This window comes from Thunnus thynnus, chromosome 5 (assembly GCF_963924715.1).
Source record: "Thunnus thynnus chromosome 5, fThuThy2.1, whole genome shotgun sequence".
Taxonomy (NCBI): Eukaryota; Metazoa; Chordata; class Actinopteri; order Scombriformes; family Scombridae; genus Thunnus; species Thunnus thynnus.
In genome coordinates this window covers 34,285,051-34,299,805 of record NC_089521.1, presented here as the reverse complement: position 1 = coordinate 34,299,805, position 14,755 = coordinate 34,285,051, and the positions used below count along the sequence as shown (strand labels likewise).

General features: G+C 36.7%; 1 protein-coding gene across 23 annotated transcripts in view; it reads left to right on the top strand.

The window, feature by feature from the left end:
- The window catches only part of LOC137183693 (protein NLRC3-like), a 54,951-nt gene that overhangs the window by 13,123 nt on the left and 27,073 nt on the right, over positions 1-14,755 (top strand). For 7 of the 23 annotated variants that reach the window (XM_067590907.1, XM_067590927.1, XM_067590915.1 and 4 more), the window contains one exon: positions 415-588. The exons of 10 other annotated variants lie outside the window; for them this stretch is intronic. In XM_067590907.1, the coding sequence (XP_067447008.1) occupies positions 415-588 (174 nt within the window). Of the gene's footprint in view, positions 1-414; positions 589-3,878; positions 4,056-7,535; positions 7,731-8,769; positions 11,693-14,755 lie in introns of those variants that run through there. 6 more of the 23 variants (XM_067590917.1, XM_067590916.1, XM_067590929.1 and 3 more) reach the window with 4 other exon arrangements.

Genomic DNA, 14,755 nt, shown 5'->3' with positions numbered 1-14,755 from the left:
TTTCTTTGCCTTTGTCTGCAAGATGAAACCAAAACAGAGAATCCCATTAAAAAGTCTGCAGTACAGCAGCAGAGAGAGTGAGGAGAGTTACTGAATAACTCAACTTTGATTTGAAGGGTAAATCACAACATGACACGTTTACATTACTTTCATTTTCAGACGCTTTTGTCCAAAGTGACTTACTTTTTACATACACGTACAATTTTGGATTGTGTGTTGCTCAAAGACACTTGGACATGTGGACAGAAGGAGCTCAAGTTTCAAACCACCAACCTTGTGATTAATGGCCGACCAGCTCTGCCAACAGAGATAACTGAGCTATTCATCACATCTTAGTGTGTTTAGTGACCAAAATGCCTAGAATCTATATTTATTATTAAAGTGTATATTGTATGTATGCTATCTGCATTACAGACTTGCTGATTGTGGACTCTCAGAGACTCACTGTGAAGTTGTGGCTTCAGCTCTGAAGTCCAACCCCTCCCACCTCAGAGAGCTGGACCTGGGCCGGAACAGTCTGTCTGACTCAGCAGTGAAGCATCTGTCTGCTGGACTGGAGAGTCCAAACTGTAGACTGGAGACTCTGAGGTCAGTTCACTGACTGTGTTTTCCTCTTGTTCATCTTATATTTACCCAATTTCAATCCATAACAGTTTTAGACTTAAAAGTTTTAAGTTAAATTTTAAAATTAGTTTGATTCAAAACACATTCACTAATTACAAGTTTTCAAAGTTTGTCAGTCCAAATGCCTGAACTACGGTGGCCCTGAAGTGCAAATCACAACGACAAATAGGAAAACACAACGACAAATAACAAAACACAACAGCAAAAGCAGAAAAACACAACATTAACTTCTAAAAAGGTAGGTACCGTCTATCGACAAAGCTTGTTGCTGATTGGATGTTCTCCCATTGACAAGGATCATCGCTGATTGGACGGTTCCGTTAGGGTCCATGTAGTCTCGGCCCAGAGCTGTGTTCAATTTGATTCATAACAAGATAAACAATCAATGCATCACTTTGTTTTTCTGTTTTTCGTGTGAATTAAAAACAAAACAAAACATTTCCTGTTTTAGTCTGCAAATTGGCAATTGGAATACAAAAGAAACCCAATCCAGAAAACAACTTGTTTTTTGCTATAGAATAAATATATATATATATATATACACACACACACACACACACACACACACACACATATATATGTATATATATACACACACACACACACACACACACACATATATATATACATACACATACATACATACATGCATACATACATACATATAGATAGATCGATACAGGGAGTAATTCGAGAAAAAATCAGAAGGAGATCTTTTCAAAACATTTTTATTCATTCATTCAAATAAATCACAATCACAGTGGGCCTGTCTACACTATTAATGCATATTGTGCTATTTCTCTCAGCTGCAACGGTAACACTTATAAAATAATTAGGAATTTATAGATAGATAGATAGAAGGTGTGATTTGGAGGGAGAATCCCTGTTTGCTTTTTTATCCCCCTCATATAGGGTTATGCTGCTGCACCTATAGACCATATCTTAAATAAAATAAAATGTTTTTTTAAAAATCCAATTAAAGCACTGCAACATGAGAACACTCTATAGTGCAAACAACCATAGAATCAGAAATGGACTTTCACTGTCAGCACTCACACTCTCATGGCAGTCGAGATGACTGCGTCTAGGCTGTGTGTTGACGCAGTAAATGGACCAGAGGTTGCCTCTGCGCAAGAGCGCAGTGCCATTACACACAGCTGTTCACTTTCTTAACCTTCATTAATTCACCGGAAAATGACACCAGGCTGCTACAAAATAAGCACAGCACACAGCAGACTGGTTGGTTATACCTCGATATTCTGCTTTTTATGAAGGAGCGTCCGTTTACCTGGGCTCATTAGCCTCTTTTCCAACTTTCTTTTTACCAAAAGTAGTGTCTCATTTTACTCTTGAAACACATTGAAGTGCAAACACTGTTGTGTAACATTAATTACTAAACTATGCAATAGTTTAGTAATTAATTTTACATTAGTGTACGAGGTGAGATACATTAAAATTATTGCTGAAATAGTGATCGGTTCGATATAATCATATCAATGGCTTCACCAAATTAATTAATTATTTTTTTTTACTAGGCAACCTCACTGATGAAAATAACTTCTCCATCTGTCTTCTCTTCAGATTTTTGATGATGTGTGTTCATGTTCACACTTCGAACCATCCAGACCTTTCCTAAATAAAAGCCTTCTTTTTGTTTAGCTGTCGTTATCACGTTTACTATGATTGCGCAACTGTTTCACATCTATGTGACTGGCTGAGAGAGCGTTAATCATCACACCCAATGATCTATATTCACTGTCATCCATCCCTTTTGAATGTTGCACTGCTGCATGTACATAGCAGGTGCACATGGAGATGTCCACACATCTCTGTGAGCTTCAGACCCACTACGCTGTTCTTGTCATTGCACTTATTCAGTTAAATTAGAGCCCAAATATATTTAGCACGTCTGTCCGAGTGGCAGTACTGTGATTTATTCGAATGAATGAATAAAAACTTTTTGGAAAGAATTTTTTTCTCAAATTAGTCCCTGTATTTGTCTATCTATCTATCTGTCTATCTATCTATATATATATATATATATATACTTTTTTATGCTATAGCAAAAACAAGTTGTTTTCTGGATTGGGTTTCTTTTCTATTCCAATTGCCGATTTGCAGACTAAAACAGGAAAAGCATGTGGATTTTCGTTTGTTTTTTTCTTAAATTCACACGAAAAACAAAGTAATACATTGATTGTTTATCTTGTTATGAATCAATCCCTCCTGTTAAAAAGATGGACAGTGCGTCCGTCCAATAAGCGATGATCCTCGTCAATGGAAGATCGTCCAATCAGCAATCATCAAGCTTTGACGATAGTAGGTACCTACCTTTTCTGTTAGAAGTTAATGTTGTTGTATTGTCTGCTTTTGCTGTTGTTTTGTTTTATTATTTGTTGTTGTGTTTTGTTATTTGTTGTTTTGTTTTGTTATTTCTTGTTTGTTTTGTTATTTGTTGTCATGTTTTGTTATTTGTTGTTGTGTTTTGTCATTTGTTGTTGTGTTTTGTTATTTGTTGTATTTTGTTATTTGTTGTTTTGTTATTTGTTGTCGTATTTTGTGATTTCTTGTCGTGTTTTGTTATTTGTTGTTGTGTTTTTTGATTTGCTGTTGTGTTTTCCTATTTGTCGATGTGATCTGCACTTCAGGGCCACCGTACTGAACAGCTGGTTTCACTTTGAACTTAGTCACTAATTAAAAAAAGACAAACATCTTTAAGAAAACTGTTGACACACTCACTTTAAACTCATATAGGCCAACAGACACAAAGAGAGCAAATCATATTTCCAAATGCAGTTTGTATCTTTAGTCGTGTCTGAGCTGCCACCAACAAAAGTGACGCTTCAACATGTGCATGATGCTTCCTGTCAGGAAATGATGTCACTTTGTGTAGCTGCACCAGCAGTAAACAGGAGCATAAATATGGCCCTGCAGGTATATTTGTAAAGGATGATTCTAGGTTACATCTAGGATTAGGAGAACATGTTTCTCACTGTGCTCAGTGCACATCTGATCAATTTATTGATCAGTGTTGACATGAATATGTGTCTGAATGTTGTGGTGACATTTGGATGATGTCTGTAGAAGGCTGACATGATGATGATCCATAATAACACAATGACAACGTCACTCTGCTCATTTTAGTGAAAAGCTCATTGATGAGGACATAATACTGTTGAACTGCACATTTAAAACCTGAACACACCTGATGGATTATGATGGATTTTTATCTATGTCATGTATTCTTTATTCAGATTGAGTCGCTGCGGTTTGTCAGAGATCAGCTGTGCTTCTCTGGTCTCAGCTCTGAAGTCCAACCCCTCCCATCTGAAAGAGCTGGATCTGGGAGGAAACGAAAACAAGCAGGTTTCAGGATTGAATCTGCTGTGTGATTTTCTGGAGAGTCCACACTGTAGACTGGAGACTCTGAGGTCAGTTCACTGACTGTCTGTTACTATTGTTGATCTTAATGTTTAACAACTGAACCTAATTCATGTACAATTTACATCTATGAAGTTATTTTTTTCTCATATTTTCATTTTTTACTGTACAAAGTTGAGTCTGTAGTTATAAAAGATGACTGATTCTTAAAGAAACTGTAGAAAATGTCCACTGTTAGTTGTTAAAGTCAATTAATGTTCATAATTTATGATAAAGAGTCACATCTGTATACAGAGGATCCTCTCAACTAACATCTGTTTTAAATGGTTTAAAAAGTTTATTTTATGAAGGAGAAATATTTCTTTATTATATTATTTAATGTGTTTTAATGAATAATGTCTGATCATTGATATTGATCCTTCAGAACAGACACACACACACACACACACACACACAGGGACACAGAGATCAATGCAGGTGACCTCAGAGTCTTCAGTCCACACTGTTTATATTTGACAGTTTTTAACCTGCATCCTGTTGGGTTCAGGTGTTTGGAGTTTCCGTCTTCTAAACTTTAGGGCTGGACAAAAAATAAATAAAATAGTTCTGATTAATTGAAATTCTTATTTGAATGATCAATAATCGATTCTTGAAATCCAGAGAAAACTTTGCGTTTGCACCTTTACTCAGTGAACATGTGTACATGTGCACTGTGTTGTGTGTATACAGTGGTTACTTATTGTAAATGGTTCAGTTAGAACTGCGTGACGTTTAAAATGTCTACTTCGTGGAAACCGAGTTATTACAATGTGCACAAAAATCTTATTTCAAGTTTAAAAGTAAGGTAGATGCTAGCTGCTATATTAGCTGCCCTGAGTCATGACAGTCCCATAGAAGGATGGCAGAAGGAAGATTGAGGTGAACGATCTTGAAAGAGGCAGCGGGAAGAAACCAGGAAAAAAACAGAAGAAAGAAGAAGAAATTTTAAGTTACAGTGATGATAGAGAGAAAGAAAGAGAAATCCACTTGGCTGCAATAAAACTGACTGGGAACAAGGACAGATTTGGAGTTCTGTTGAACAAACATGAAGTCGTGAGTTGGATTAAGGACAAACTCGGCGATGTCAACTTAGTTGATGTTAAAAGAAATGGATTGATCATTGTTGGATGTGTTTCACAGACACAGCTGAAGAAGTTGTTGGAAATATGAGTTAGATGGTTAGCAGGTGTCATGTTTCCCACTTCATAGAAGAGTTCCAGTAAGTTGTTGACAGTCATTGAATGATCAGGATGAGTGACGGAGAAAGGTTTGAAACAAGACCAGGGGCCAGATGCATAAACGATACGTACACACAAAAACCACACACAGTTTTAGTCATGAATCTACACAGAGTTTTATGCATCTGGCCCCTGGTGTGTTGCATTTTGAATGAGAAATCCTGCCTGACAAAGTATTCTTAGATCATATCAGTTACCCAGTAAGGCTGTTTGTTCCCAAACCCATTCAGTGCAGACGTTGTTTGAAATGTGGACACAGCTGGCTTGTGTGTAGACATGATTTGGGGATATGTGGTTAATGTGAAGATGAGACGTGCAGCAGCAGAAACTGTGAAAAAGAACCCCAGTGTAATCAGTGTGGGGGGAGACATGAGGCAAGCAGACTGTCCAAAGAAAATAAGAGATGGAAGTCATGAGGATCAGGTCCAAGAGAAGGCTGAGCCATGAGGAAGCAGCTAGGAATGAAAAGATTCAAGAAGTGAAGGAGAACTAATCAGGTATGAAGCATGATGAATATTGTTTTTGTGAGGACAAGATGAAGTTCTGAGCACTTCTGTCCATGCTGATTAACTGTGCCGCTGAGGCAGAAATGAAATCTGAGAGGATAGAGATTATTACTGGAGAGGAAGTGCAGAGGCTGCTGAGAGGCTTTCAGACTCTCTCAGAGCCTCGATTGAGAAGTTATATTAGAGAATGGGATGAGGGTGGGAATATATATATTAGTTTTATTTTATATATAATCATTTAGATTAAATAGGAGAACTGAGTCTTATTTTCAATCCAGTAGAAGGCAGTAATGTAACTGACAGTCAATGTGTTGCATTATGGGATAGCATTTATGTTTGTGAAATGTGCATAATGATGAAGCCCTTGCAAGTGATGCAGGTCTTTTATTATTCTTGCTCAACTGTTTTGCACATGTAGGCCTAAAAAATATAGCTATGTCATGTTTTAGACTTTTTGCATTTTTACTTGTGTTTGGCTGCACAACAGTTTGTATAGATGGAGTCACTGGTGGAGCTGCAGAGTTTAAGAGGTGAAGTCACTACGTCTTTATTGAAGTAGCAGCATGTTGTCATTAATATTAATGAGAGCTCTTTTTCACTGTTTGTATTTGACAGTTTTTAACCTGCATCCTGTTGGGTTCAGCTGTTTTGGAGTTTCCATTTTATAAACTTCTACATTCTATCAATCAATCAGTCAATTAAACTTTATTTATATAGCACCTTTCAAACAAATAAAATACAATTCAAAGTGCTGCACAAACGACTGACAAAATGTAGGATGTTAAAAATGGATTTAGAGACTAATGAACACCAAAGCAATTAAAAAAGCAAAACAGTTTCAATAAATAAGACAACAATAAAAAATGGGTAGTTAAGATAATAAAATATAAATAATAAAAGATAATACAAGCAATAAAGATAACAAAGTTGTCAAATACTACACTGAAAGGAAGGATGTGTGATGATATCGTTCAAAGGAAGAGCTGGCGAAGTTCTTGTTTTGTAGACGTTTATTAGACGATGGCCATCGGGTCCATTCCATATACAAAGATGGTCTGGGCAATGTACCACTGTCGATGCACAGCTTATATAGGGTTACACATCTGTATCTTATCATATGAATAACATGTTTTCCAGGGGTACTACCTCAGTTGGGAGCCGTCCATCAAGTGATTGACAGCTATCTCACAACATATTATGTGTCAAAACATGCCCACATCTGGAACAGTTCCAAACTTAACCATGGATCCATTGTTTGTATCTAAAAGGCCCCCCAGAAGGGCTATGCCATATTACCCAAGGTGTCATGCAGACTAGGAATGTTTCTGTCACACGTCCAACATCCAAAATCAGTAAAATACATAGGGTCATATAAAATCATACTAACACTACACATTATAAATAGATTAGTAAAATAGTAAAATGTTAATGAAAATTAAATATAATAAAATAATTCATAATGATCAACAGTAAAATGTTTATAAAACAAAATAGAATAAAATAAATAATGATAATAAATATAAATAATAAAACCATAATATGATAAAACACTACATAAAAGCCAGACTAAACAGATGGTTTTTAGTTTATGTTTAAAAATATGTATATTTTCAACTCCTCTCAGATCCTCTGAAGGCTGTTCCAGCAGCTTCTAAACCTTCTTCACATCTGAACAGATTATGAAACATTGAATGATTTAAAAAAGGAACTTTGTTTTCTAAAGTGACATCATTTATTCTTTACTCAGATTGTGGGACTGCAGTTTGTCAAAGATCAGCTGTGATTCTCTGGCCTCAGCTCTGAAGTCCAACACCTCATCCCATCTGAGAGAGCTGCATCTGAGAGAGCTGGATCCGTGGGAATACTTCACTCTGTCGAGTTCAGATGTGAAGCAGCTGTCTGATCTTCAGGAGAGTCCAGACTGTAGACTGGAGACTCTGAGGTCAGTAGAGAGTTGGAGTCAGTCCGTGCTGGTTTCAGCGGTATTGTATTAAACACAGTTAGTATCAAAGCAAAGATCCTGTATTTCCTGGTGAACCTTCAACCTTCTCAGTGGCTGCTTTCCTCAGTGAAGCTGTGAGAGGAGAATGGTGACAGGCTTCAGGATTGGACAGAAAGACAGAGAGAGAGAGAACAGTCAGCCAATCAGATCAGCCAGAAGCTTGTTGTGATCATGTGTTTGAGTTGATGTGAAGACGACTGTTGTTGTGTTCATGTCTGCAGGAAATAAAGCTGGATTACAGCTGACAGTCTTACAAGATGTATAGAGACAGTGGTCCTCATCATCAAACTGTCCTACCATCAAATCTGATGTGAAAGTGTTTGTTCTCTCATTTCAACACTAAAGAATTGATCAGTTCATCTTTGTCAGAGCTCTAAGATCAGTCTGACTGCAGCCTGCAAATCACTAGCTCTGATTTCACACAAGCATCATTACGTTTAGTAACCATGTGGTCTTTATACAGACCAGAACCTCTGCTGAAGTCCAGGAATCACAGCAGCTGTGTAGCTGAGAGCTCTGACTGATTGTCATGTGATGATTTAACAGCAGGAAAGATCTTCAAATTCCACAGAGACTCTGTAGCTTTCAACTTTTCTAACAGTTCACATGTATCAACAGTAAATCCATCAGTAAAGTGATGAGTGAATGTCTCTGTTTCTGCAGTAATGATGTGTTCATGACTCTCAGAACTTTATTTCCTCTGTGTACTTCAGTGAAATCTGCAGAGTAAACAGACTTGATAGCAAAAGTCTGTGCAGGTGTGTGAGCTTGGAGCTCAGTGTGTTCACTCCAACACGTTAACATGAGAGCTGAAAGGAAGCAGGCTACGCTGCACAGCTGTTCCACTTCTGGTCTGAACAGGACTGAAGTCCCTGCTGCTCTTTATACTGGATGTGCTGCATCACTGACTGACAGCTGATGAAGTGAGTCTCACTAAACACTGATTTATGACCTCTGTTGTTTCTTCTTCTCTCATCAGATGGTGATGATCTCTGTCAGAGTGTGAGTGAACATCCAGGAGTGTGTGTTGAGAGAGGATCAGCTGGATCCTGATGATCCATCTGGACCGGAGTCTGGATCTGGATTTTGTCATCTTCACTTAAGTCTCTTAACTGACTACAAACTGAACAGTTATCTCTGGATTTTGTTGAATCAGCACTTTACAGATGTGTTATACATGAGCTGTTTGATGCAGAAAAGATTAAAAACAGGTGTTTAAGTCAGACTCTGACCCAGGGCCCATATTTATCAAGCGTCTCAGAATCACACTGAGAGTTAACGAGGACTAAAACTAATTAATGAAGCAGAAGAGAATTTACTGTGACTGTCAGCAGGAGAAGGATTACTCCTGGGAGAGAGTGAGACATCGCTGTTTTACCACAGTCAGAGCAGCAAAGTAGAAATAATGATGACGTGTTGTAGTTTTCTCACAGTCTCAGCTGGAAATATGAAACAGTGGTAATTTGGTATATTATGTGTATAGGCAGGTAACCAGGCAGGTAACTTACCAAGGTTATGGAACAAAACTATGATGCCAAAATTCATTATAAGATGATATTTACAAAGTGTAAAGAAAGTCTGAGAGATAAATGTAGCCTATATGTTAATGAAGATAACAGGTAATTAGACTCAGCTGTGTGAAATGATCTTGGTTCAGCCACATGGTTTCACAGCCTGTAATAGTTAATAGTGCTGCATCTTGCACATATTGCACAGACACATGTTGCAAACCCTCTCCATGAAGAACATCTTCTCTTCCACTGTCCAATTCCTCTTTCAACTACACCCCAAGTTAACCTGTGTTCTCTACATGAAGGTAAATACAGCGTAACAATAGAAACAGAAATAGAATCTCTCAAATATCAGGCTGTAGCTCTGCTGTTATTTGAAGGAGCCTCAATAAAAAATAAGCCTATAAAATATTTGAGCTGTTGTAATGAAGTTGAGATATCCTTCATTATGCAGCTGACATGATTCTGTGTTAATCAAAGTTTTAGTGGGCTGTAACTGAGGACCCTCGTCATGCTCATTATCTTTACGACGTGCATTAAGCCAGATCAAAGTTTGATTCATGACTTCCATCATTGTCGCTTCTGACAGAATCGTCACTGTTGCACTGCTGCATTTTCCCCGTTACCATAAAGTGTAACATTGTGAGGACATTCTGTATTTATTTAAATGATGTTCTGTAGAAACATCATGTGTTCTCCTCTGCATCACACACAAAGTCAGTCTCACTAATGATTCTGTTTTAGTCCAAACAATCTTTTAATAAGCTCAGTGTCATCAAGCGTTCCCAAAACATCTCTCCTCTCAGGGAATATCTCTGCCTGAACTCCATCTCCTGCAGCTCCTAAATATTGGCAGAGATAGGAATCATTTACCAAGTTTGGAACGTTGATAAAAGGCTTTTTCTCCTAAAAGTAGAAGCAGAGATGTGTCACTCTGATCATTTTTGGCCAGGTAGGAGTGATTTCCTGCTCTGAGACGCTTGATAAATACGGGCCCAGTTGTGACAGATGTGACAGATTGGATGTCCACAAATTTCATTCAGTTAAATTGTGAAAGAATTTATCATTGGTCCAGAAAACCTGCATGCAGGTCAAATCATATCTTGGTTCTGTGGTGAAAAACTTTGTATTTTTTGATTCCAGTCTAAGTTTTGATGATCATATCAGCAGCTCGTCCAGTCCTGTTTTCACCATTAAAACATATTCAAATAATATCTATAAAACTAGCACAGAACACTGCTGCTGTCAGACTTTGAACTAAAAGCAGGAAAAGAGATCATATTACTCCATTTCTATCATCAGTTCACTGGTTACCTGTTTGTTTTAGGATTGATTGTAAAGATTTGATTGATTACTTTTAAAGGCTCTTCATGGCTCCAGATGACATTTCAGAGTTGCTCTGTGTGTAAATATTAAAGGTATCTAGCTTTTATATGCAAACATATGATGTCACAATGAATAGTTTATATCTCATAACAATATTTAACAAGTCATTTGCATCAGGCTGTAAGTAAACACTGGTCAGCCAATCAGGTGGCTTTAACAATAACTATATAATTTAAACTTGTAGGTGAGATCATGTGATCCAGCTGTGTGATCCAGCCCTATCCAATCACATCCTTTACATCTTTTTTTCTACATTAGTGCAGCATCTTGCATGTATTGTGCAACACTGCGCACAGTGATAATGATGCAAACGGACTGTGGACACAACTTCATTAAAAACATGAAATGTATCTTCTCCACTGTCCAACTCATCTCCAGCTAAACCTCCTGTTGACTTATGTGTCCTTACAGCTCTTTGAAATATATCTCTGCCATCAGCAGTTTAAAACTAATGAATCATTAAATCAATAAAGCCAGGATTTGCATGGATGCAGCTTGTTTTTCTATAAGTTGACACTGAGTGGTGGGAAATTAATTAGTGCTGATTATCAGCACAGATAAATATGGGTCCTGATCTTTGCTGTCAGAGCTCTGGATCAACCTGTTTGAGGAGCTCAGTCTGATAAGTCATTATCTTCCTTTAAATCACTTCTTCAAACTAATTTTATCCACTCATCTACTGATTATTTTTGTTTTATATGCTGTACATCTTAAATGCGAATCTTATGTGTGTTTTACTGGTTTATTTGCTTCCTGTATGTGTGTGTTAGTATGGTGTAAAACATTGTGTAACGTTGGTTTTGAGAAGTTTTATAGACTTGTGAAGGGAGGGAGGTGGGATGATGATGGTGGGAAACAAAGACCAAATTCTAATAAACATCTGTGGAAATAAATGAACTTGCAGTGTTTTTATCCTGTGTCAAGCTTCAGCTTCATGTATAACATCTATTTTTATTGTAGTTATTTTTTCTGTCTTTGTGTATAAATGAACCGTATTTGATTGAATCTGTGTGTAATTACAGGAAGTAGTCAGATATTCAGTAACATGGTCAGCCGTCTATTTGAAGAGAAAGGACAAGCTGCTAAATAACCTTCTGATACATTCTGATGATGTCGTTATAATTTCCCATCAGCCAAAGTTCACCTTTTCTCAAACACATCTTCCATGTTCCTTATTGTGTGAGTCACTTTCTCCACAAGTTGCGTTTCTTGAATCCTACTTTTCCATCTAATTAAATCTGGAGGTTTGGTCTTTTACCAGCCTTTTATTTGTGTCAGTGCTGAGATTCTCAGGACTCTAAATAAATCATTTTCATCTTGACTGAGTCCAGCTGGAGGTTTTCCCACTATAATATGCTCTGAAATACTTTTAAATACAGTTACACTTAAAGACTTCTAACCAAAATGTATTTAATCATTTGCATGAATAAAAGTCGTAAATACGTTCACCACAGTTTCTCCAGCACTGAGAGCTTCATCTTCTTTATATTTGCAAATAAATTTTGGGGTCAAGAAATATCTCATATTTATTTTCTGAGCTGATTGTCTCAAAATAATGAATTGGTAGTTGGTCATTAAACATCTATTTCCATCCTTCATCTGTTAATCAGTCCCTCCAGGAGGTTTTTTCTTATTATTGAGGCCAAACATGTTTGATTTTGCAGCAGCTTTTCTTAAAAATTGCAAAACTATTTGTGATGTTTTATGTGTTTTTGTGCAGTAAAATTGTGGGATTTGGGAAAATTTACAATCAAAATAAAATAATGTGATTTTTTTAACTCCTACCAATGAAGAGTGATATTTAATAACTTCCTTGGATAAAAAAGCTTCCTGCATATCGCAGAAACAACTATATTTCACTGCTAATTTTTACTGTATTTTCTGAACATGAGAACCATGGACTCAAAGTTCTATAAAAAGAAAATACTGTACTTGAGCTCCATTTATCGCTGTGATGACGTCAGTTACCACGACAGGAAATAAGACAATTGGTCCAAATCACAAACGTCTGTTGGTTTGAACATTTCATGCAGAAAAGTTGCAGTAATTTAGCAAAATTGCAGCTTTCACAAATATCATCACAATAATTAACACAAATTCAAGATAAGTTTCCTGGAGGGACTGATTATTTGTGCCCCCAACTCTTCTTCACATTTTATCTTAATAGTACCAATCGTTGTTTCTTCTTTCCTTCCTGAGATTTTACACACATTGCCCATTGTATTGTTAAACTTTCCATTGTAATTGTTCATGATATATTTCAAAAGATGATGAATATTCTGTGTCTTTTATCTGTTGACCTTTGAAATAACATCTTCTGACTTTTGTTTTGTGTGTGTAAACATGTCTGCTGCCAGCTGTCTGCAGACTGAAGATCACTTTCTGTGCTCCATCTGTCTGGATGTGTTCACTGATCCAGTCAGCCCACCATGTGAACACAACTTCTGCAAGAACTGCATCACTGAACTCTGGAGTATAGATGTCCCATGACAGTGTGGGCACTGTAAAAAGCTTTCCCAGCCAACACCTGAGCTGCAGGTCAATACTTTGTCCTCTAAGATGCTGCTCAGTACAGACAGTCGGCTCAACAGAAGGCCAGCAGCAGCTCAGAGCAACAAGCTGCCAAACCAAGAGAAGTTCCCTTCATCAAGTGGACCCTGATATTCTGCCTGCTGTGTTCCATGTGTGTCTTCATGTGAAGTTGTTCCTCTGAAAGAAGAATATTTTATATTTATATAAAACTATCAACTTATTACCTACTGATCTAAAGGGCGCGTTGCATTACACCAAATGGAATTCCAGTCCAGTTTATCTGCAGCTTCCTGTAAATCTGATACCCACTGATTTGCACATTTGTTAGAAGCTTTATGTGTTTCTATCTTTAACAGATTTATACAGTTTCTGTCTTTTATTCTTTTCCTCAGTATCACTTAATATCTCATCATATTCAAAGATTATTAAGATTTCTTGATAATGTTTTGAAGACATAATTCAGGAATTCCTTTTCAAATGTCTTTATTGTAACAATTCATTAAAGGAAGCCATCATATCATCCTTCATTATGTCTTTTATACCTTCAATTTCTGCTTGTTTTAAATCTCACACATTAATGTTTTGTCAGTTACTTTGTATGTGGGAGTTTGAGGTGTTCTTAACAATAATGTAAGACTAATAATTAATCATTGAACTGATGTAAAGGAGGTTTGATATCATTCAAGGAGAAACTGATGTAACAGAAAAGAGAAAACATCACACAGAAAATCACTATATACAAAAAAAGGTTTAATTTGAAAAAACTTTGGTGAAAAAATACTTTTTCCTGACAGAATTTTAAGTTTCAAAACACCAAAAAAAAAAAAAAAAAAAAAAAATGGAATGAGAATCAGAAAAATTAGTTTAAACTCTTAAACTCAAACCTGAACTTCTTTTTATTGTTTTCAGCTCACAGGAAGAAAAAAAAAAAAAATCAAAAACATTTTAGAAAAAAAAGTTAACAGAAGATAATTTAAATAAATAAACATGAGGAGGAATGTCTCTTTACTAAATAAATAAAACAGAAATGTACAAAATATACATGTAAAAAAGTAAAAAAACAAATTCATATATTCAAACTAGAAAAGTGAACATTTGCATTGACTGTGCGTTTTACAGCCAGAGACACGATGACACTGAGGAGACAGCTGAGTGTTTAGAGACAGACTGACACAAGAAAAACATGGATCCCATCAAAAATCATTCAATACTGAAACTAGTTATTGTAATGATGCAGGCATCCAAACATTTCCAACAATACTCAGCCCACTTTGAAGCAAGAAACTGAGAAAACAATCAACAAAACAACTAACAGATTGTGTCAAACTGTCTTTATGAACCTCAGATTTTCCAGCTGAAGTGAAGCTGAAGAGGAGCGGGACGTCAGCGAGGACAGAGAACTCAGAGTCTGACGTTTACTTCACTTTATCATTTCCTCATTATAAAAATAGTTTCAAACAGATGACATCAGTTCCAACTCGCCCCCGTCTGAGCCCAAAGGTGCAGAGATGACAAGAGACCATATATGACTACATC